The 24,018-nt window shown below is 43.8% G+C and overlaps 1 protein-coding gene across 2 annotated transcripts in view; it reads left to right on the forward strand.

The window, feature by feature from the left end:
• Positions 1-24,018, forward strand: part of LOC308310969 (kinesin-like protein KIF21A) — a 67,123-nt gene that overhangs the window by 22,528 nt on the left and 20,577 nt on the right. For both annotated transcript variants that reach the window (XM_080757457.1, XM_080757458.1), the window contains exons 2-19: positions 1,474-1,696; positions 3,566-3,748; positions 5,270-5,419; positions 6,063-6,200; positions 7,483-7,650; positions 10,016-10,131; positions 10,782-10,977; positions 11,384-11,576; positions 12,436-12,499; positions 12,780-12,971; positions 17,010-17,055; positions 17,713-17,827; positions 18,608-18,796; positions 19,916-20,115; positions 21,376-21,483; positions 21,774-21,842; positions 22,519-22,664; positions 23,128-23,272. In XM_080757457.1, coding sequence (XP_080613583.1) covers positions 1,474-1,696; positions 3,566-3,748; positions 5,270-5,419; positions 6,063-6,200; positions 7,483-7,650; positions 10,016-10,131; positions 10,782-10,977; positions 11,384-11,576; positions 12,436-12,499; positions 12,780-12,971; positions 17,010-17,055; positions 17,713-17,827; positions 18,608-18,796; positions 19,916-20,115; positions 21,376-21,483; positions 21,774-21,842; positions 22,519-22,664; positions 23,128-23,272 — 2,641 coding nt within the window. The remainder of the gene's footprint in view (positions 1-1,473; positions 1,697-3,565; positions 3,749-5,269; positions 5,420-6,062; positions 6,201-7,482; positions 7,651-10,015; positions 10,132-10,781; positions 10,978-11,383; positions 11,577-12,435; positions 12,500-12,779; positions 12,972-17,009; positions 17,056-17,712; positions 17,828-18,607; positions 18,797-19,915; positions 20,116-21,375; positions 21,484-21,773; positions 21,843-22,518; positions 22,665-23,127; positions 23,273-24,018) is intronic.

The following is a 24,018-nucleotide window of genomic DNA, read 5'->3' on the forward strand; positions in this document are numbered from 1 at the left end:
CCCCATATATGGGGACTAGGTTGGTGGAGGGTGTGTAGAGCCCAGGATCACATTAGATAATTGACACAGGTGTAACCCAGCCAACATGGCAACCCACGAATGGCAACCCATGTCAACTGTCAATCAAGGCAGTATAAAAGTGACATCAGGTCCTACACTCCCCACTCCCACTTCCACCTATACAAGATGGCCGAATTGTTTGGCAGCAGCATGGCAGATTCACTGTGACAATCTTGGAATACTCTGCGGTCAGGTTTTTTGTTTCATCAAAAGGAAACCCACTTGGATGGTTCTCGTACCGGCTGGTACGGAACCTGGCGAGCCGACCCGGACTTCGACGCCCCCCTCCCTCCACAAATGTGGTAAATCCAATTCTCCCCCCCTGGAGAAAGAGACTGAATTTCCCTAGCTAGGAACCTGGACAATCACCACATTTAAAGGGCCCCCATTCTTTTTGGTTTATTATTTTCTATAATGTTCACAGTTGTTTAAGTTGTTTTTGAATAATAATAATATCTCAGTTACACTTTAACTCCAGTTTCTGCCTCCCTTATTTCCTTGGTTTTCATACACACATTGAGCTCCTTTTCCGAACCTGGTTTACTTTACACGCAGTCAATCTCTACCCATTGTGCCACTTGCTACACAGGGGTGAAAAATGGGTTACAAAATTGTGGGATAAAAATGATAGAAAAAAAGAAAATGTATGGACATTTTTCAACATGGAATCGATTGACGAATCTAAAAAAATAATTACAATTACAGTATGTCAAATAATTGCGATTAGACGATTATGTAATAATTGTGAAAGGCCTAGTAAATGTATTTGTTAGTGTCCACTGTCCACTAGTGACTGTAACTGTGGGTGGACATGTTCATACCTAGGACAGTTTAAAAGGAAGTTTACCTCTCCACCCTGCTCCCTCAGTGAACAGTGCAACCACTGTGTGTGTGAGCCCACTGGGAAGTGTGCTGGCACGCACGCACACACGCAGACGCACACACATGCGCACACTAACAGTACTGTATGTGTGTACTATTCCACTTGGTGGCTAGACAGTGTAGTGTGTGTTCCTCATCAAACTCTTTATGACTTCATCTCAATCAATGTCTTCATGGACATGATGATAATTATCATCAACACGCATGCACGCACACACACACATACACATACACATACACATACACATACACAATACACACACACACTCTACCTTGAGTGGAAGCATTGAGCATGCTGAGTAGTATATCTTCTTTGTATCTTTACCTTTATCTGTGTGTGTGTGTGTGTGTGTGTGTGTGTGTGTGTGTGTGTGTGTGTGTGTGTGTGTGCACCTGATTGTGCACATTGATCACAGACAACAGAGCTACCATAGCCAAAAAGATTACTAAAATGGATGTTATAACTTATAACTCTTTCTCTCTCTCTATCTCTCTCTCTCTCTCTCTCTCCCTCTCTCTCTCCCCCACAAGGATCCGGCCCCAGCTGGCCAAGGAGAAGATCGAGGGCTGTCACATCTGCACGTACGTGATGCCGGGCGAGTCCCAGGTGTTCCTGGGCAAGGACAAGGCCTTCACCTACGACTATGTGTTCGACATGGACTCCCAGCAGGGGCCGCTCTACTCCGAGTGCACGGAGCGGCTGGTGGAGGGCTGCTTCCAGGGATACAACGCCACCATCTTCGCCTATGGCCAGGTGGGACCAACGACGTGCATGCCTGAAATTAAAGCAGTGTTGATTTCCTCCACTATAGAACTACCAGTGGTGGAAGAAGTACTCAAATGTTTTACTTAAGTAAAAGACTGCTGTGGAACCGACGGACGTGTGCTTATGAGAAACAGCAAAAATAAGCGAAGAAGCGAAAACAGAAGCGAAAACAGAAGCGCAACATGAGGATAAAGGAAACATTCAGTCCAAATTTCCAGTTTGCTAATTCACAACAACAATTACTACTACTTTTCTCTAACTATAAACTTTCACGACAGCAGACAGCCTAATTTATAAAATGGCTACTACAGTGAAGTCGGTTCATGGAAGTTGTTGTAGGCTATGTGGGGATTATCTGACAAGGTACCATTTGAGTGGTACCTTACATATCATACAAAATTGTTTATAGGGTCAGAATAAGTCAAATAATATAGCCTTCCCATTATATTTTCCCAGAAAGAATACAAACAGCCAATAGTATATTACATGTTATGACTCTTGAACCTAAGGCAACTAAAACAATTGTAAAGGTTGTTTGCTGCAGTAGTTTATAAGTGCAGTGTCTGCATTTATAAAAAAGTGCATTTTTAAAACTGTAAGCCAGAAGCTGAAGAATAGCAGATATACAAGCTCGCGTTGTGGGCTATTTCATTTTTTGGTCCACGACACCAACTCGCAACTATCTATAAACCAGGCATAACTCCATCTCTAATCCCTAAACCAAACAGTATAAATGTCTAATCCTTAACCTGACCCCAACCTGAATCATGTGTTCTTTGTTCGTGTCTTTAAGAAATATTTTGTAACCATAAAACAACCATTTATCTTGTATGGACCTCTGATCCTACTATACTTGTGGGGACATTGGGCCCTCACTAGTGTAGTAAATACAAACGCACACACACACACACACACACACTCTGCTGTCAGGGTGGCTTTCAGGGTTGTCGTGGGGCGCAGGGGGGGTGATGTGGATTTGCGCCCCGATGTTGCATTCCTTTTGTTGTTACCATGGAAACAACAACACCCACCCTCAAAACACACACACACACACACACACACACACACACCCACACACACAGAGTAGCTGCCAGAATAATGTTTCAATACCCGTTGAGCAATCCTCTTAAGAAGTTCGTCCAAGTGGAAATAAATCATGTTCAAAGATCTTCTCTCAGCCTAATAGAAGATTACAGTAAGATGACTGATAGGCTTTAAATCATTTATATTAAAAATGTGATATCATCGCAGTATTCATAACTGTATAAAATAATAATTTATAGTTGACTGATGCCAACTTTCTTATTACTATCTACCAAAGGCTGGGCAGAGATGATGTTTTCAGTGAGGGGTGGCCATAGCTCCTAGTTGTTATAGGATGGGTAAATGCAGAGGACACATTTCACCTATGTACTCAGTACTGTACAAGTGTACATAGTATACACATACTGTATAATGTGACAAGAAAAACATCCCAAAGGTGTGTCGGTCTGTGTTTTGTCAAACTGGACATTTTACTAATCTGTTTCTGTGGCACCTTACGTGGCCGGCTTTACGTCTTGGCCCATAACTCTTGAACCGTAAGATCAGACAAACCTTTTCTCAAGTTTCCCTGGATTCTGTGGATCATATACCATAATACGTCCATTTAAGCCCAATGTAGATTATCCTTCAGATTGTGTTCTAAAGTCACACGGAGTCACTACACATCATCATCCTCTCCGGGGTGGTGTGATCTCACTCCCTCCGTCATGTCATCGTGTTGAACAGCTGAATCTATTTCATGACCTGTGTGTGTGTGTGTGTGTGTGTGTGTGTGTGTGTGTGTGTGTGTGTGTGTGCGTGTGCGTGTGTCAGACTGGTTCTGGGAAGACCTACACCATGGGAACGGGCTTTGGCGTGGACGTGGCGGACGAGGAGCTGGGAATCATCCCGCGGGCCGTCGGGCACCTGTTCAGGGGCATCCGGGAGAGACAGAGCGCTGCCACTGAGCAAGGCATGCCTGTTCCCGAGTTCAAGATCAACGCTCAGTTCTTAGAGGTACGCCCATACATGGGCAACTGGCAGCCCGGCGGAGACCACTTTTCACTTAACCTGACCTCGACATTAAAAAATAATTTAACTCCTGAATTGAAAAATAGCAGATCTACAAGCTCATAGATCTGCTATTTTTCAATAGCTAAATTATAACATAAAAAAGGGGTTCCCGGGTTAATGCAGCCCGCAGGTTAATATCAGTATGATATATTATTGATTTCAGCTGTTACAATTCCAAGGTTCATAAATTAAATAAAAATGTTCATTTTCAGGATTTTATTTCAAAAATGGCAAAAAATCATTCTGGATTTCAATTCAAATATAGCTAAAATAGCAGATCTACAAGCTCAAAGCGTGTCGCATTGCGATGCGTTTTGAGCTTGCAGATCGGCTGTTTTTGCTACGACACTAATGTGCAATGTGGCCCTCTGGAGTGAGTGTACAAATATAGTGGCCCTCACCGGTATAAAAGTATTTTGAAGATGCATTGTATAGATTTTGATTTTCAAATGGCCGAAAGTAAATGTAGGGCTGAAGTGGTTTTGTTTTGTTATAATAATCAAAATCTACAAAGTAACTAGCAAACTAAAGTTTATTTTCAAATAATTGTAGTGGAGTAAAAGTGCAACATTTGCCTCTGAGATGTAGCGGAGTAGAAGTAAAAAAAACAAAAAAAAACGTAATGAAAATTGGAAATGCTCCGGTAATGTTCGCCTCAAGGTGTCCCTCAAGTACAGTACTGGGGTAAGTATGAGGTCATGTGTGACTAAATCGACAGCAGTGGTTCCCAAACCTTTTTAGGCCGTGACCAAAAAATATGCCGGCAGATATGGGAGATTTTACTCTGAAAAGCCCCCCCTTCCGTCCCCCCGTCCCCCCATAACCGGGAGACATAATCTTCCATTCTTGCCTCACGCTGGTCACGCTAAAGTCTCTCTAGAAGCGTTAATATTCCAAACGAGAGGCATGCTGAAGACGGAAGTATACCCATCTGGTAAGTATACCCATCTGGTCAAAACCATGGAAAGTTCCATAGATTAGGAGATACGAGTCATTCTTTCTGAGCCGTGAACAAGGAAGTGACCAAACGGCAAGGAGAGGCCAATTTTCTTTAATAATAATAGTTTTATTTGTTTTATATCAATAAAAAAGACGTGTATACACGCCCAACGCCACCTGCAGTTTGATTAGAAAAGACATGTACTGTATACACGTCCAAGGCATTTGCTTTTATTATACTAGAACATTTAAAAACAATTCTAAGCAATATACAATATAGACCATGAAAAGTTAAATCATACACTTCAATGCAGCCAGATAACGTCAGTCAGTTTTTCTGGCGTGAAAAAAAAAAATACATACAATACATAATATCGAGAAGAAGAAAATTCGATTCTGAACATGGCGATTCCATATTGATATCATGGCATTAAAAACCGCGATATATCACTGAATCGATTGTCTTTTGCCCACCCCTAATTTTCAATACTTCTTCCTTCTTCCTTTCTCCTCCGGCCCGTACAGCTGTACAATGAGGAGGTGCTGGACCTGTTCGACTCGACGCGGGACCTGGAAGCCAAGAAGCAGAGCTCCAACGTCAAGATCCACGAGGATGCCAACGGTGGCATCTACACGGTGGGCGTGACCACACGCACCGTCAGCACAGAGGCAGAGGTCAGTCTATCATCTACACCAGGGGTTCTCAATGTTTTTTGGGGGGGGCTGGGGACCCCCGGAAATGCTTTGGCCATGTCTCGCGTCAGTCTGACCACCACGGACGGCTCCAGTCGACTAAATCTACAGTTGATTTTGGCCCACAAAAATGTGGCTTTGGCAGATCTTGATGGCGTCGTAATAGCTGCTTTCAGAGTGCAACACCCGAGCGCAACCAAACATAAAATGACTCGTCTTTTAGTTCTACTGGATCTCTTCTCCACTAGTCCCTCCTTAACGTTTTAGTCTAGTTTTTATTTGCTACATAAATTGTCAATATATTTATTTAGTCATTTAGTCATCATTATCATAGCTTTATAGTTTTTATTTAGTTGTCGTAAAACAGGTAGTCGTCGAAATTTTTTCGCCTCAGTTTTAGTCTATGAAATCAACACTTCTGTCTGTGTATCTCTGTCTCTCACTCTTACTTTCACTCTCTCTCTCTCTCTGTCTCCATCTCTGTCTCTGTCTCTGTATCTCTCTGTCTCTGTATCTCTGTGTCTCTGTCTCTGTCTCTGTATCTCTGTATCTCTGTGTCTCTGTCTCTGTCTCTGTCTCTGTATCTCTGTCTCTGTATCTCTGCATCTCTGTCTCTGTCTCTCAGATGATCCAGTGTTTAAAGCTGGGTGCTCTGTGTCGCAGCACAGCCTCCACCCAGATGAACGCGCAGAGCTCCCGTTCACACGCCATCTTCACCATCCACCTGTGCCAAGTCCGTCTCTGCAGCCCCGACCAAAACAACGTGAGTGGATCACAGCAATGTGCTGCCAGCTTTGTAACATCTGTGCCCAGAGTCACATTGGTTCCATGCATTTTTTGTTTGCTATGCACCATTTTTCATGTATTTTATTATTTTCTACCAATCCGTTGCGCTATGAAATGTTTCTAATTATCTGCTGGACTATATGCTACAAGAAGCCAGTTGGATACATGGGTTGCTATGGCAACAGTCAGTGATTGTGAAGCCCCGCCCACAGCTCACCTGGGGTTGATGGGCAATCACAATGTTTGGGCGACCTGGGGAGTTTGACTCAGGCAGTGCAGAGTGAAGGAGCAGGGAGACAGACAGGCTACGGCTGTGGGCAAGAGGAATATTTCCCATGTTCTTGCCATTCTTTCCCTTTTGGATTATTCCCTTGGAGTTGGATTATTCCCTTGAATTTGGATTAGACCTCTGGATGTGGATATTGGAGTGTGGATATTGGACATTTGACCAGACTTTTCCAAGGAGTTTAAGAGTGGCCAGAGGAGACTGGCCACACTCTACTGGTTTGGATTTGCGTTATTTTTGGGCACCTGAGTTTAGTTTGGACACTTTGAGTTTAGTTTGGACAGTGCTACCTTTTGAGAGTTTTATTTAATTTTGTTCTGATTAAGTGAACATTATGTGATAGAGCACTTGATTTTCTTTTGATTTAATAAATCACAGTTTAAGCTTATTTGCTTATTTACCCTTAGTGATTCTTATTCTGAACTGACCCACCACCTCCCTCATTTTGCTATAATTGGTTTATTTAATTGTCATTATTGTAATCGTTATAGCTTCTGTACCGAGTTAAAAACGTTCGCTCTGAAAGAATATATATTAAAAGAATTGCGCCACTTTTTCACGATTTTTCAATAGCAGATCTGCAAGCTCATAGCGCTGCACTCGGTGCCGCGCTATGATAATAATAATTAATCATACCTCCCGTTGTTGTCGATCGGCTCTAGAGTGTTTTGGCTACATTTAGCTGCTACAGCCACATCCGGGATAACATCCGGTCCGTCAGTAAAAGTGCTATAAATCGCTGGGCGCTATGATTTAATGGATTAAATAACCCCGGGCAATCGGATGTGTTGACCTTTTTTTTTGTCGGGCGATGATGGCGTTGCAATGGTTTTTTTGACACTTTGCCGATCAACACAGTGCGGCGCGCTGTGTTGATCGGCTATTTTCAGAACGCAACACCAGAGCACAACCACACAGACTTTTCATAGTTTTAGTCGACGAAATCAACACTGTTGTTGTTGTTTCCATCCAGGACAACGAGACAGACAACCGTCTGGCCAACAACAGCTCAGACATGAACGAGTTTGAGACGCTGAGCGCTAAGTTCCACTTCGTGGACCTGGCTGGCTCCGAGAGGCTGAAGAGGACCGGAGCCACAGGAGACCGAGCCAAGGAGGGCATTTCCATCAACTGTGGACTGGTACGGTACCGTCATATCTCTTCCTGTTCACTCACAGACCAGTTGGAAGCCATTAAGATTCTATCCCATTCTATCAAATGCCAAATGTCAGTGGTTCTCAAACTAGTTCATGTCAAGACCCCAAAGATTATATGTAATTGCCCGCCGACCCTCATCTGAAAATATGTTGTTCCAGTGATAGTGAGTATGTTTAAGTCAATTCTGAATTTGACTGGGAGCCAGTGCAGTTCACGGAGGACAGGTGACAGGTGACTCCCTGGATCGGGTTCTGGTGAGCAGGTGGGCAGAGTTTTGAACATAGTGTAGTTTTTTGAGAACCTTGGTGGTGACGCCATACATGAGGCTATTGCAGTAGTCGAGTCTGAATGTGATGAACAACAACAACAATACAATATGACGTACGTGTGCAGTGGTTGGAGGTCTCGTCTCTCTGCCCTTCCATTGAGACAGTTAGACCCTGGTGTCTGGTAGGCCATCTACTGGTAGACAAGTAGTACTGCCTGAAGTTCATAACAAGTGCAATGTCGCTCTTTGTACACGTGGCGGATTCCGTCTGAGGAAAAAGACATGGCATTGCATAATAAATATTGAATCGGAAGCTCTCTGAGTTACAATGGAGATTTTGATGCTTTGTGTGACCTCTGTGGTTTGATCAAGAAGGGCATTGATTTGTGAAAAAGGATATGGATAAAAGAGGTTTCTGCCAATGATATATAATATCTGCATGAATATCAGCTTTGGCGTTTTAAGGGTCATAATTGCTGATCTGTGGCTGTGCACTCACTGCACTAACTGCTTGGAAAAGGGTCCTGGTTGGAGCAATAGAGCCCTCTAGTGGCAATATTTGGAAAATCCAGTTTATTTTGATAAAACCCTTGACAATAATGTTTTGCAGGATTGATAAAAGGTATATTGATGTGTCTTACTTGTGCAATGACAAATAGTAAAATCAACAGGAATATTTGCCTTCTACGACATGCCCAAAATAGAGATGCTATAGGGTCCATGTGGTTAAGAGTTCTTTGGTGGAATGAGGTTCTTGTGGTTTGGGACGTTGTCTGTCCAGTGTTGATTTCGACAGTAAAGTTTGATTTAGTTTTAGTCAGTCTTTTGAGTAGTTAGTATTTCGTTTTAGGCATATTTTAGTCACCTGAAATGTATTAGTCAGTGTTGACTAAATATATGATTTTAGTCAAGTAAATCTACAGTTGATTTTGTCGACTAAAATGTATTTTGGCAGGCCTTGATGGTGTCGTAATGGCTGATTTTACTGCTATTTTCAGAGCGCAACACCCGAGCGCAACCAAACATAAAATGACTTGTCTTTTAGTTCTACTGGATCTCCTCTCCACTAGTCATTCCCTAACATTTTCTCTAGTTTTTATTTGTTGTTGCGAAATTGTCAATATAGGGTCCCCCCCACTGGCCTAGTGGTCTAGGCGCATGCCACATAATATAAGCTCTTGTAACCCAGCCAACATGGCAACCCGCGAATGGCAACCCATGTCAACTGTCAATCAGGTCCTACACTCCCCACTCCCACTCCCACCTATGCAAGATGGCCGAAATGTTTGACAGCAGAATGGCAGAAGCAGCAGGTTCACAGTGACAAATCTTTGGATACTCTTCGGTCAGGTTTTTTGTGTCCTTAAAAGGAAACCCATTTGGATGGTTCTGGTACCGGCAAAAGGGAGTTGTCACATATACTGCCGATTATCACCTGATGAAGGCCGTTCACGGCCGAAACGTCGTGTTATATTTATGGTGTTTTGAATAAAAAACAAACACCTTGGAGCAAACCTGTGTGCGGACTCTCTTCTCTTCACTGTCTGGTACCGGCTGGTACCTGGACCTGGCGAGCCGACCCGGACCTCGACGCCCCCCTCCCTCCACAAATGTGGTAACCCAATTCTCCCCCCTGGAGAAAGACTGAATTTCCCCTAGCTAGGAACTCAACCTGGACAGTCACCACCTTTAAAGGGCCCCCATTTTTTTTGTTTTTTATTTTCTATAAATGTTCAAAGTAGTTTAAGTTGTTTTTGATAATAATAATAATATTTCAGTTACCTTTTCACTCCAGTTTCTGCCTCCCTTATTTCATTGGTTTTCATTCACACATTGAGCTCCTTTTCCGAACCTGGTTTACACGCAGTCAATCTCTTACCCATTGTGCCACTTGCTACACTCTGGCCTGACAGCGCATCACGTGTTCGAGTCCCATTCCATTCATGATGACCTTCACTGCATGTCTCTCCCCTTCTCTTCCTCCCTCTTTCCTGTCTGCCTTCACTGTAACAATCAATAAAGGCACAAAAAAGCCAAAAACAAAATAAATTGACTGTGTGTGTGTGTGTGTGTGTCTCAGCTGGCCCTGGGGAACGTGATCAGTGCTCTGGGAGACAGAAGTAAGCGCTCCACCCACGTGCCTTACAGAGACTCCAAGCTCACGCGCCTGCTCCAGGATTCTCTGGGGGGAAACAGGTTTGTTATTTTACCGTGCACATTCTCCCTTTTTTCCGTTTAATTTGACCTTTACTCATTCAGGAAGGTCCTTTCCAATGACGCCCTGATTACAGTAAACGAGTACCAGAACACTCGGCCTCGGGCGTAAAGCCGGCGGGACGGTAGAACAGACTCTGCCTGGTATTCCTAAACATGACCTCAGTAAACATAACTAAGATTCTGATCTGATTGTGATTGATCTACAAGCTCACAGCGCCTCCCAGCGCGAGGCGTTGTGAGCTTGTAGATCTGCTATTTTTGGCCAAAGTTCTCCTCCGAATAGGGATATTAAGGTTCAAAAGAAAATATACCCTATCATGCTAAGATTTGGCAGCCCTCCTGTAATAACTCTGAGGACCGCCTAGGGGTACCGGTCCTGTCGAAGACCCCCTGATGACCCCCCGAATGATATGATATGATAGTACTTTATTGTCAGTTCACAATGAAATTTGTCTTGCGACACAGCAGCCAAGTATGCTGAACACACATTTGACATAACACAAAGAACAAGACAATTTACATATATAAAGACATGAAGACAAGAGCAATAACCACCGCTTAGATTATCCTGTGGCTACTACAATATGATAAGGCGTGTTGTTGTGGTCCCCACCGTCCCGTCCCTCCAGTCAGACGCTGATGATCGCCTGCATCAGCCCGTCGGACCGGGACTTCATGGAGACCCTGAACTCGCTGAAGTACGCCAACCGGGCGCGGAACATCAAGAACAAGGTGGTGGTGAACCAGGACCGCGCCAGCCAGCAGATCAGCACGCTGCGCACGGAGATCGCACGGCTGCAGATGGAGCTCATGGAGTACAGGACGGTGAGGATGACAGAGGGAGACACACATGCTGTCAGGCAAATATTGTACTTTTACAATTTTGTGAAAACTTTAGTAACTAGTTACTTTGTAGATTTTGATTATTATTCCAAAACGAAACCATACATTAACCACTTCAGCCCTATACATTTCAGCCATTAAAACACAATGTGTCGCGATGCAACGCATTGTGAGCTATCTGCTATTTTCAAAAGATTATTATATATTTTTGAAAACTTGTGAAATGGGACATTCTGCACAAAGTACTTTCTACTTTAGTACATTTTGGTATCAAGAATTACGGCCATTAACTTACTTAAGTAAAAATTGTCAGTACCAGAATGTCAAGACCAGAATGCGCTGTGGCGAAGAATGAGTTAACCTTACCTTGCGTACCCCCCTCCCTCAGGGTAAGCGCATGGTGGGGGAGGACGGTGTGGAGGGCATCAACGACCTGGTCCAGGAGAACTCCATGCTCCAGACGGAGAACAACAACCTGAGGGTCCGAGTCAAGGCCATGCAGTCCACCATCGACGGCCAGAGAGCCAGGCTCACACAGCTGCTCAGTGATCAGGTCAACAGCACCCTGCTGGCCAAGCCGGGTACTGGCTTTTAGTTTTTCATTTCTATGTGTCTATCCCGAACCCCCAGTGAAGCTCTCCAACGTTGATGCGCTATCCTCAGTCTCTATCCTTTTAACCCATTCTGACCTGAGATCAGATTCATACGAGGTTTCCACTGGACACACATTGGTCTGATTAACCCATTCTGACCTGAGATCAGATTCTAAAAAATGATTCTTCGTTCTTCGATCTTTCAAAAATAGCAGACCTACAAGCTCGTAGCGCGCCACTCGGTGGCGCGCTATGAGCTTGTAGATCTGCTATTTTTCAATAGCTAAAGCATAACATGATGCCAACACCAAAACGGGTTCCCGGTCAGAATGGGTTAATACTCTATGATCTATCCCAGTGGTTCATGTCAAGGACTCCTAAATTGACATTAATTAGCCTGCGGACCCCCTTTTGAAAAGATATGCCAGGGACCCCCCATAAGAGAATATTTTTACGGCTCTAGCAGAGATTCTCAACCCGTTTAATTTCAAGGACCCCCAGTTTGACATGCATTCGTCTACGGACCCCCATTTAATGGCACTTCTATATCTGGAATCCCCAATTTATATTGTAAAATCAATGTTAATGGACCACCCTCAAGGACCTCTGGGGGTCCCCGGACCCCACTTTGGGAACCACTGATCTAGCCATCCATACTATATTAAAATGTATATTTTATATTTACAGTTTAAATTTGATTTCTAGTTTGTGAGGTACGAAAATAGCCGATCAACAATGTCACAAACATGCAGCGATGTGACTCATTGTGAGCTTGTAGATCTGTTTTCACTCATTTAGTTTAAAAATGTTGGTAACATCTGTATCTGACAGCTGCTCTGCCTTTCAGGTGAAGGTCATGAAGAGATTGGCAACATGATTCAGAATTACATCAAAGAAATCGAGGAGCTCAGGTAAGGATGGTTTGCATATCAATCTGGGGGTCCTTGGCACAAGAAGGTTTTAGAGCAAACTGGTGTAAACCAATGGTTCCCAAGCTATATATTTAGTTAATGACCCAAAGAGAGATCAGACATTTGACCGGGCCCAAACTAGTGAAAATAGCAGACCAGGTTGTGAGCTTGTATAAACAGTGGTGTTTAAAGTGTGTGTGCGTGTGTGTGCACGTGTGCATGCGTACGTGTGTGTGTGTGCATCCGTGCGTGCGTGCGTGCCTGCATCTTTGTCTTTCAGGGCCAAGCTGCTGGAGAGCGAGGCGGTCAACGAGAGCCTCAGGAGGAGCCTCTCTCGCGCCTCCTCCACACACACCTCTCTGTACCGAGGCCCCGCCCTCCTCGCCCCCGAGAAGGAGGCCAGCGATGTCATCGAGATGGCCAAGAAAGACCTGGAGAAACTCAAGAAGAAAGAGAAGAAGAAGAAACGCAGGTATGCTCTACTTGAATAGCTGCTTTCCACCACTGGTATTGGCAGTGGTGGAGTTTGTGTCTGGGTAGGTCATGGGTTCGACCCCGGGCACCGCCAACTCAACGTATGAGTAGCACAGAGCTTGGGTCCGGCATGTACTTCTAGCTCATGGTAGGTGTGCCGCTCTTATTTACAGTCTGTCAATCCAGGTGGCTTGAACGAAGATCTCTCACTCCAGAAGTTATTTTCAAAAAGTGTTTCATGTTTCATGTTTCCTATATAACTGTATGAACTTGTATATCTATTCTGTAATGTCCACGCCCCACCATCAGGTGATGTCACCAATTAGTAATTCTCAGCACCTGAGCTGTATTGTTATTTGTCTATTTGTGAAAATCATATAGCACTGATGAAACGTTTGCTTTTTAATTGCACTTTGAGCACAGTGCACTTTATTACTTCATTTTTTACTTAATTTTGTTATACAGTGAGCGAGTCGTGTTCGGTCAAGTTTTCCTCTATGTTTTTGAGACCACCGCTCCTGTAGTTAAGTTTGAAAAGAAAGGACGAAGAAAGGCGCAACAGTTTTCTCAGTGCTTCGGTGTGGAGCTCCACCTCAGCATCCATCTCCCAGGGGTCTAGCACACTGTAACGGGGACAGACTCCTGCATGTTACCGGCTGATACCGACAATAAGCCCCTCGACCTACTCGCCCTGGTATTGGCAATTATGCTAGCCTGGTTTTCCTGAATTCGCTGCGTTCTGTGATTTGTTTAGTCACTTCGCTGCTCAGTCTGGAAAGTCTCCTACTGTATCTCCAAGGCAGGCATGTAAAACTGAGAAATCGACCCGAGGCTTCTGATTGGTCTGTGGTGCGGGTTGCCCTGCAACGTACATATCATTCACTGAACTCCACTCACCCCACCACACAGCTGTCATTTTGTTAATACTACTGAATCTGACATAGTGGACTTGGACTACTGAATCAACTTGTTTACTTAAGTAAGTTTTACTCTTGAATCTCGAACTGGTGCATTTTCTTTTCCAACAGTGACAAAAGCATGGACAGAGTGGCGCTGGCTAATGACATATGAGAAACAACGTGGCTATGTAACAGGTGACAGGTGATGAAATACGAGTTAAACAGGAGACTGAGTAGCGAAGTAACGAATCAAATCACGGAACGCAGCGAATCAGGCTGGGAACCAGGCTACAATATGCAGCCAATGTGTCTCGATTTTAACCACTTTCATTGCTTCCCCATTTCAGACATGTCTTTACAGGTGAAATGTCTTAAAAGTTGTGTTTTGAAGATTCTATTTTCCATTTCTGTGGAATTCTCAACATTGAGCCTGGTCTATACTTGGCTTCGTGCTAAAAGTGTCCAAACCGAGTGCCCAAATAATGCTGTAATGATGTACACCTGGTGCATCTACAGTATCTGGCTCTGTATCTGCTGTTTTCTAAATCAGTGATTCTCTTTTTTTGTTATGTCAAAGACCCCCAAAATGTAAAAAAGTATTTGGCTGCGGATCCCCCATCTCAAAAAGTATTTTGTGCCATGGACCCCCAGAAGCAAAGATTTGAGTTAAAAAAGATATTGCTTTTATTATACGTATATTCAAAGAAAACCAAAACAAGCTCATAGTGTGGCACGAAGTGATGGACTATGAGCTTGTATATCTGTTATTTTTAAATAGCCAAAATATAAAATATGGATAACGTGTATTAACTAATTTAGCCTTGGTATCCCCTCAAGGACTCCAATTTGAGAACCACTGTTGTAAACGCCTCTCACTTACTCCTGCTGTTGCTGCCACACTTTCTTCACTCTTCTGCCACCCCCCCCCCCCCCCCCCTCTCTCTCTCAAGACTGAGGCGCTATCTACAGGATCACGACGAAGAGTTTGAACATGCCAGGTTTGCTACTAAAGTGAAGACAATGGGTCTACTCTAATTAATAATCTGACACGTTTTCCATCACATCTTTTATTGGAATGATTTCAATAATAATAATAATAATGACTTTACCTCTGTTTGGAAAAAGGCTGGAGCAAATGCAGAAATTTATGACGGGATTTCAGCTGATAATTGACCCCAAGTCTGACCCTCTCCCAATCTTTCCACAACCCAGCCTCTAACAGCATCCATTTGAACCCCACAGGTCCTTTTGGGAGGAAAGCCCAACTTTTAACTAACTACTTTATAACCTTTGCTCCTACTAAACACCTTTCCTTTCTCATTCCATCTCCTTCTCTGTGATTGGTGTGATGCACACCACATGGTACCTACTGACTATTATGTAAATTAGTTAGTAATTTGGAAAAGTCTACGATGAACAATGTTCAGATCCACATTTAACTTTGAGATTGTAAAATCCATCTGTAGCGTGAACTGACTTTGCCTTGCGGCCGGTAAGCGACCGCTAATGATGTTTTCCTCACATGCGTTTCTCTGCCATTAGAGCATTTATTTTTTCCCTGTGTGATGATCACAACAAAATGATTCACTAACAGCTTCTCCTCAGTGACAGTGACTGTAATCAATCCCTAATTGAATCCCTAATTGAAACAAAATGACCATAACAAGAATGACCATAACAGAGTTAAGGGGCGTCCTTGCAAATATAACTTTTGAGAGCCACTAGCACTACTGGACTCCTATCGTATTGTCGTATTAAATAAGTGACATTGACATGCAGTAATTGGGTCTTATGATCAAAATAAGATAATTATAATGATATAAAAGGACATTGTTGACCCCTGCTTGCAAGGTTCCCTCCGCTGTCAGGTGTGTGAATGTAATGCACGTTGCAAAGCGTTTAGGATAAAGGCGGTATATAAATGAACATTAACACATTAACCATTTATATGTACAACCTTTATTGGTGCGATATCTTCAATAGTTGCTCCATTCACTAGAAATGGATGCTCCACAATAGTCTTTTCATTACATTAATACATTTCACAGTGAAACATGCCATACACAGTATACGCTGTAACTTTTATTTATTTATGTATTTTAATAATAAATGTCAACTTCCTGTTGATCTGACTATAGAATTAGGAATACGATCCGAACTGGATCTGTGTTTCCTAATTCAAATAGTAAAATCAAACGGAAGTTGGCATTTATAAATGAAAATGAAAGAGTGACTTTGACTCTGAGACCTGTTAAACTGTGCAATGTAAATCAAGGAAATGACTATTTCTGGAATTTAGGCAGAGCAACTACAGTATTGAAATATCTTGCCAATATTTGGAGTTGCATAATGGCAAGATAAGTACACAACCCAAATGTCTACCAAAGTGTAATTTTACTTTAAAGGGAAACTCAACCCTAGGCCACTTTTGTGCCAGTTGTGAGTTTGTATATCACAGTGGCCCCTTTTCCACCAGGATTGAACCACTTTGATTATTTTTTCCCTGCCTAATTCAGTGTTTCCACTGAAAATGATTTGGTTCATAACCCTAAAAATTGGTTCCTAACCAGAACCAATTCTGTGAAAGCACCAAAGGTTCCAAGAATCTAGAACGGAACCAGTTGTAGTTCTTCTTGCGGTAAAGGGGCCTGTGTGCCAAGCTAAGCCCTTTGGATGGCAGCAAACTTCCAAAGGATTCCTAGGGTTCAGTCCCTGTTTAAGTTTCATGCAAAAAGGTTACTATTGCCCTGTGGCAGTAGCGTTGATGCCTGATTTATACTCTGTTAGATTGTAGATAAGTACATTTTCCTTTAGTCTTGCATTGACAAACGATCTGACAACTCGGAGTCTGGGGACCTACAGTATAAATCCAAAGTAGTAGTTAGTTTAGTCTAACAAATCAAACAATAAACCGGAAACGGTGTGAAGGACCGTCCTAAAGAAACGAGAAGAAGGTTCCCACCCAGTTTTAGCAACAAAAGCAGGCAGATTATCCTCAGACTGTAGTTGAATGAAGCGTGTGTTGAGAGAGACTTTCTTTTACATCGTGGAAAAGGAGTATAATTGAAGCATTGACCTATCCGTGTCGCTGCTCCGGAGCTTCAAGACTAACGCAGTTTCTCTTCTCTCTCTCTCAGTGTTCCCAAAGAGGAAGTACCTGACAACGAACAGGAAGTTGACACGGTAGGTTAACTAATGTCACCTAATTCTAATATTGTTGCTTTAGGCCAGAAACCTTAAACCTTAACCTGACTCCACCAGATGGGGCAGCAGAGAGTACACAGGGTCGTCGCCCCCCCCCCCCCCCCCCCCCCCCCCCCCCCTCCTGAGGGTGGGAACCTGTGTACTCTCTGCTGAGTCAGGTTACAGAAACCTCTCATGTCTATATTTTAACTTTTTGTGTTTTTTTGTGAATGCTCCTACTTGCTAATACTACAGCGTCACACCAAATCATTAAAACAAAATCAGATCCACAATAATCTGCCTTGTTTTGAGTTGTAGACCTGCTACTCTTTTATTTTTATCCTGAAGAATTTCGACCCCACAGAAGCGTATATTGTTGTTTTCCTGTTAAAGGCCTTGTATTTGTCATGTGAATCATTAAGCTTTTAGAAAGCTTAAAAAACAGCGTAAAACAATAATTTTAATAATTTTGGCAGCCCGGCAAAACCCAAATTATGGTTTGTTCTACAAGCTCACAACCTGGCAATGCATCATTTTGAGAGTTTATCTTCACTGATCGATCGCCCCAGAATTGGGACTCTAGGGTTCTTGTGGTTAATCTCTTGTTGTGCGTGCTTGTATGCGTGTGTATGTGTGTGCGTGCGTGTGTGCGTGAAGGCAGAGGCCAGTGAACATGAGGAGGCTGAGGAGGTGGAAGTGGACGAAGATGACTTTGACATGGAAGCAGATGAGAGCTCAGGGGACTCTGAATCTGAGGAGTTGGATGAGAAAGGTAGGAGCATGAGTACAACACAGAGCACCGTCTGCTGAATCACTCTGGGTTAATAAAGGCTTTTCAAATCATTACACAGTACAAGCTACATAGCAAACGGTAAGTCAGTGGTTCTCAAACTTTATCATGTATAAAGGACTCCCAAATTGGTGTGTATTTGGCCACAACCCCCCCGCCCCCTCCCGGACCCCACTTTGAGAACCACTATGACTTACACGATTGGCCTTGGACCCCAAAAAATTTTAATTGGTTGGGCTCTGCAAAATATCTTTTGTCACTACATTTCACTGTAATAAATGTAACACCCTGTGTGTGTGTGTGTGTGTGTGTGTGTGTGTGTGTGTGTGTGTGTGTGTGTGTGTGTGTGTGTGTGTGTGTGTGTGTGTGTGTGTGTGTGTGTGTGTGTGTGTGTGTGTGTGTGTGTGTGTGTGTGTGTGTGTGTGTGTGTGTGTGTGTGTGTGTGTGTGTGTGTGTGTGTGTGTGTGTGTGTGTGTGTGTGTGTGTGTGTGTGTGTGTGTGTGTGTGTGTGTGTGTGTGTGTGTGTGTGTGTGTGTGTGTGTGTGTGTGTGTGTGTGTGTGTGTGTGTGTGTGTGTGTGTGTGTGTGTGTGTGTGTGTGTGTGTGTGTGTGTGTGTGTGTGTGTGTGTGTGTGTGTGTGTGTGTGTGTGTGTGTGTGTGTGTGTGTGTGTGTGTGTGTGTGTGTGTGTGTGTGTGTGTGTGTGTGTGTGTGTGTGTGTGTGCTTGCGTGCTTGCGTGTGTGTGCGTGCGTGCGTGCGAACAGAGAACTTCCAGGCCGACCTGGCCAACATCACGTGTGAGATCGCCATCAAGCAGAAGCTGATCGACGAGCTGGAGAACAGCCAGCGGCGGCTCCACACCCTCAAGCAGCAGTACGAGCAGAAGCTGATGATGCTGCAGAGCAAGATCAGAGACACGCAGCTGGAGAGGGACAAGGTGCTGCACAACATGGGTAAGAGAGGAGCAGATATACTGTACATACTGTAGGTTGGTAGATCTAGATCCCTCGCTACGTCGTCCTCAGGCGAGCCCTCCATCGGCGTCTCCAGTCATCTCGGTTCTCCGTACAGTACCCTGGCCAGCTCATTTGTGCTTTCTGGCTGCACCAGCATCTTTCTTTAGTACGTCCACGTAGGTAGCTGTGGGACGTCCTCTCGATCGATAACAGTGGAATATCTGTATAATGAAACTACACATATAAACTATACATACTATACTATACATATATATACTATAAAGTGCTATGACTACATAAAATGCAAGTCTGTATGAGTCTGTATAAAATGCTATCTAAGTCTACGTCTAAGTCTACATAAAGTTCTATCTAAGGGGCTAGGGTATGTGCTACGGGCCATGATGGAGTCTGAAGAGGTGGGTTTTCAGACTACAGTACGGCGGAAGATTGGGAGTGAGGCTGCAGTTCTGATTGTAATGGGAAGTGCATTCCATAGTTTTGGAGCCAGAAGGGAGAAGAGTTTGGGACGTGTGGAGCGTTGTCCCGGCGTTTTTAGTGAAGGTACTTCCAGCTTCCCCACGTTGGCTGATAGATAGATACTAGATAGATAGATATAGATAGATAGATAGATAGATAGATACTGTACCTTCCTTAGTTAAGGTTACAGAGTTACAGGTGAAGAGAGAGATTTTTCCTTCTCGTACTGTTGTGTACAGCAATATAAGCCAAAAAGTCAGTGCAAAAGCGTAAAAGTTGAAAGTGCGTAGTAAAGTGTGCATTGGTTTTCAAAGTTAAAGTTTGTGCCTGGGATGAGAAGATTGATGTATTTTCTTTTTTTTTTCAAGATTATTCAAAAAAAAATCTGAAACTTAAAAAACTGAAAAAATACCATATATACAAACTCACAGCGAAATTACGCTCTGTGAGCTTGTACATCTGCTATTTCTGCTCTTTTATACATTTGAAAATAGTTTAACTTGCAACCGAAAACAAATTTCTTTTTTTTGCAATCATCTTGGATAATTGCGATTTGACAAAAGCGTACGTAACAAGCGTGACGTGACTGACGGGCCTGTGATAAACGTGACGTGACGTTTTTGTTTCATCTCCCTGGAGGCTCGGTGGAGACGTGCACGGAGGAGAAGGCCAAGAAGGTGAAGGTGGAGTACGAGAAGAGGCTGAGCTCCATGAACAAGGAGCTGCAGAAGCTGCAGTCGGCGCAGAAGGAGCACGCCCGGCTGCTGAAGAACCAGTCGCAGTACGAGAAGCAGCTGAAGAAGCTGCAGCAAGACGTGTCCGAGATGAAGAAGACCAAGGTACTGTCACACCTGGTTCCACTGGACGTCAGCTCCACACACACACACACACACACCAAACGCCACACCTCTGGTTCCACTGGACGTCAGCTCCACACACACACACACACACCAAACGCCACACCTCTGGTTCCACTGGACGTCAGCTCCACACACACACACCAAACCTCTGGTTCCACTGGACGTCAGCTCCACACACACACTCACACACCAAACGCCACACCTCTGGTTCCACTGGACGTCAGCTCCACACACACACACACCAAACCTCTGGTTCCACTGGACGTCAGCTCCACACACACACACACACACACACACCAAACGCCACACCTCTGGTTCCACTGGACGTCAGCTCCACACACACACACACACACCAAACGCCACACCTCTGGTTCCACTGGACGTCAGCTCCACACACACACCCACACACCAAACGCCACACCTCTGGTTCCACTGGACGTCAGCTCCACACACACACACACACACCAAACGTCACACCTCTGGTTCCACTGGACGTCAGCTCCACACACACACACACCAAACGCCACACCTCTGGTTCCACTGGACGTCAGCTCCACACACACACACACACACACACACACCAAACTCTTCTCCCTTCTTTCAAAAGGGCGGATAATCATATTTCGGCAACTTTTAGTCACATTTCTAATTTCTACGCATATTTTTCAACATTCTGCATATTTCACAACTTCCTGCAAATTTCAATGCAATAAAATCTCATTAAAACCTGCATATTTCATTGCAAAATCAAGGATTTTAGCCTGCATAATCAAGGATTTTGAGCCGCACAATCAGTAAATGTGCATGGTGTTTATGTATATATATACTAGAAGCTCGACCCCCAACGCCACCAATGTGTGTCGCAGTGCGATCCGAGTGAGACACACACACACTTTATCTGTGCCCACCGACTGTGTGTTTCCCGTGCTGGGCCGATTGTGTTGTTGTTGCCCCGTAAATGTTGTGTGTCCGACTGTCCGTGGGTTAGGGTTAGAGTTCTATAAAATATATAAATATTGGATCGGAAAAAATCTGTATGGGCAGATACTCAAAATCAAATGATTGGAATCGGATCAGGAGAAAAAAACGTGATCGGAATATCTGTTGTCACAAATTCAGCATTTTAAAATAAATTAATCATAGATATGATGTGTGATGAAATTCTGTCGTGCAGGTTATCTTATTTGAGGGTCTTTTGGTGCGTGTGTGTGCGTGCGTGCGTGCGTGTGTGTTTTCTAGGTGTGTCTGATGCGTCAGATGAAAGAACAGCAAGAGAAGAACAGAGTGTCAGAGACCAGAAGGAATCGGGAGATCGCCACTCTGAAGAAGGACCAACGCAGGGCGGAGGTAAGACCATAGGGCTGGCACCATTACCCAATTTAAGTGGACCATTAATTGTCACACAAACAATGAAATCGTATTTATTTTTGCCTTTTATTTAGGCTTCGTAATAAAAACGTTTGAAACTATTTAAAATAGCAGAAATAAATCTACGGTTGATTTGGTTGACTAAAGTTTATGCTGGCAGTATGGGTCTGTCTGTGTAGCGTGTACTCAGTGTCTTTAAATGTGTCCACCAGGGGGTGCTGCCTGCACACCTCTAGCTTGTATTTTAACGAGGCCTCTTTTCCCAACAGCACCAGCTGAAGCAACTAGAAGCCCAGAAGAGACAACAAGAACTCATCCTCCGTAGGAAGAATGAAGAGGTGAGACGTGCACAGTTCACTCTGAAGCCCTTATGTGTGCACTTAATTAGTATTGTGCCTTTGTTTAATGCATGTTTTAGACCCATGTGCAAATTGTCAGGCAAATTGTTCTACTTAATTGCATCTATAGGCTTTTGCTTTTACTTTGAAGGGTAACCCAGAACCAGAAGTTAACATGACCCGAGACTTTCTAGAACCCATGCAGTGATGCTTTTTGTTTTAATTTATTTTACAATCAGAACCCCCACTGAAGGGGGAGGTACACCATAAAAAAGAATATTACAAAAATACTGAGTTCAGAATTCAGGGTTAGAATCACCTCCTGAGCTCAAAGTAGGTTCTGAGAACCTTATGTGAAACAGAGCTGTAGTGTATGGAAACACATCTGTGAAATAGGTTTCACAGGCACAGTACATTTCACTTTGTCCTTTTAGTGAAAAAGATACCTAAATCTCAATGAATCGCTTGAAATAGATTATAAAAAATGTGAAAACGTCCTTTCGGCGTACTAACACACTCATTTGATTAGCTGCAGCTGTGTTGTTTACTAGCCTGACATGATTTCTTGTTTTATCTGCTGTAGTTTCTTACCTGAACTGAAGAAAAAACTACAACATCAGCATGGGGTTGGCATAGCCCTTAGCTTGTATAAAATATGTGTGTATTTGCGTACCAGGTGACGGCGCTGAGGCGGCAGGTGAGACCTGCGTCTGGTAAGGTGAGCAGGAAGGTGAGTTTACCTGAGCCCCTGCAAGACTCTTCACACCGAGCCACGCCAGGAAGACCACACACTCCTGGAACAACCCAGTCAAACGGAGCCAGGTACAATAGACTGAGAGTCCCTCAGGGGTGTTGCAACTACCACCCCCCCAACTACCAGCTGTGCTGGGAAGTCCCCGGCTAGGCTAGCAGTTTTCACAAGACATTTTTGGTCACAGTGGCTAAATATGTAATTTAAAAAATATGATGTATCTACCGAATATCTTAGTTTTATGAAATGGAGTTCACGTCTTATTTTTAAGGTTAACTGTTGTATAGTCGCAATATTACTCTCGAGGGTGCGTTCTGCACTGCCTACCGAACTCGCCTATCGGCTCGTTGCTGCAGCAACGCAGGCCGCGTGCCAGTAACGTACACCCTCTCGTGTAATATTGCTTAAATATACAGTACTTGCCTTGCCTGTAATGTACTGTGGCTGCTGTTATAGAAGTTCTCAAGACATTTGTTGACTCTGCAGGCATTCCAATGAAACGGGGCTGTCTTTTGTGTCGTCCTTGTCCCTCAGGAGGTCTCTGGGATCAGTGGGCGGGGTCCCTTCCACGAGGACGGCCCGCGCCAAGTGGCTGTCCCTGGAGCGACGCATCAGTGACATCATCATGCAGAGAATGACTCTCTCCAACATGGAGACCGACATGGACAGATTACTCAAGGTATGACGTGTACACGTGTCACGTCAAATCAAATAGAACATTTAAAAAACAACTCGCAAAAGTAGCAGATCTACAAGCTCGCAGATCTGCTACTTTTGATGCTTTTGTGTGACACTGTAGGATGATGAAGTAGAACATTCCTTTACGGAAAAAACACAAAAGGTTAGATATAGACCAGGGATGCAAAAACACACACAGGCTGACACTCACAAAGGACGTTGTGCAGCTCACTCTCACTGAAGGTGTGATTTGTTTGCCACAGTTAAGCCCCACCTCCACCCACTCCACTCTCCTTCTCACCCATTGAGATGCATGTTAAACTACCGGATTACTCCATATAAATAATCGATCATTTCAGTAGCAAGAGCTTCTTCTACATCTAGTCAACCAGGCCTGCAGTAGGCTATGCACTGGTATGTGCAGAAATACGAGAAAATGTTAGAGGGAGAAACAGTATCCAACTCAATCAACTTTCGACCATCCGACATGAGTTTTCAACTTTTCATGTAACCCACGGTAAGACTACAGTGATTAGTATTATTGCTATCACCTGGGTGGGTCAGTCGTGTAACTTTCCCGACGTTAGGCTGTGTATGTGTTCAACAACACAGCCATGCAAAATAACTTTTCACAGCTATGAGGTGGCGAAAGCCTGCCATCCTTACCAACGGTTGCTAAATTATTTGGATTTGGCATTGGACTATTGCTTTTGAGGTGGGGTTTAGAGAAGAGCTAATTAGATTTGA

The sequence above is a fragment of the Protomyctophum bolini genome, assembly GCF_963924005.1.
Source record: "Protomyctophum bolini genome assembly, chromosome: 23".
In the NCBI taxonomy this organism is placed as follows: Eukaryota; Metazoa; Chordata; class Actinopteri; order Myctophiformes; family Myctophidae; genus Protomyctophum; species Protomyctophum bolini.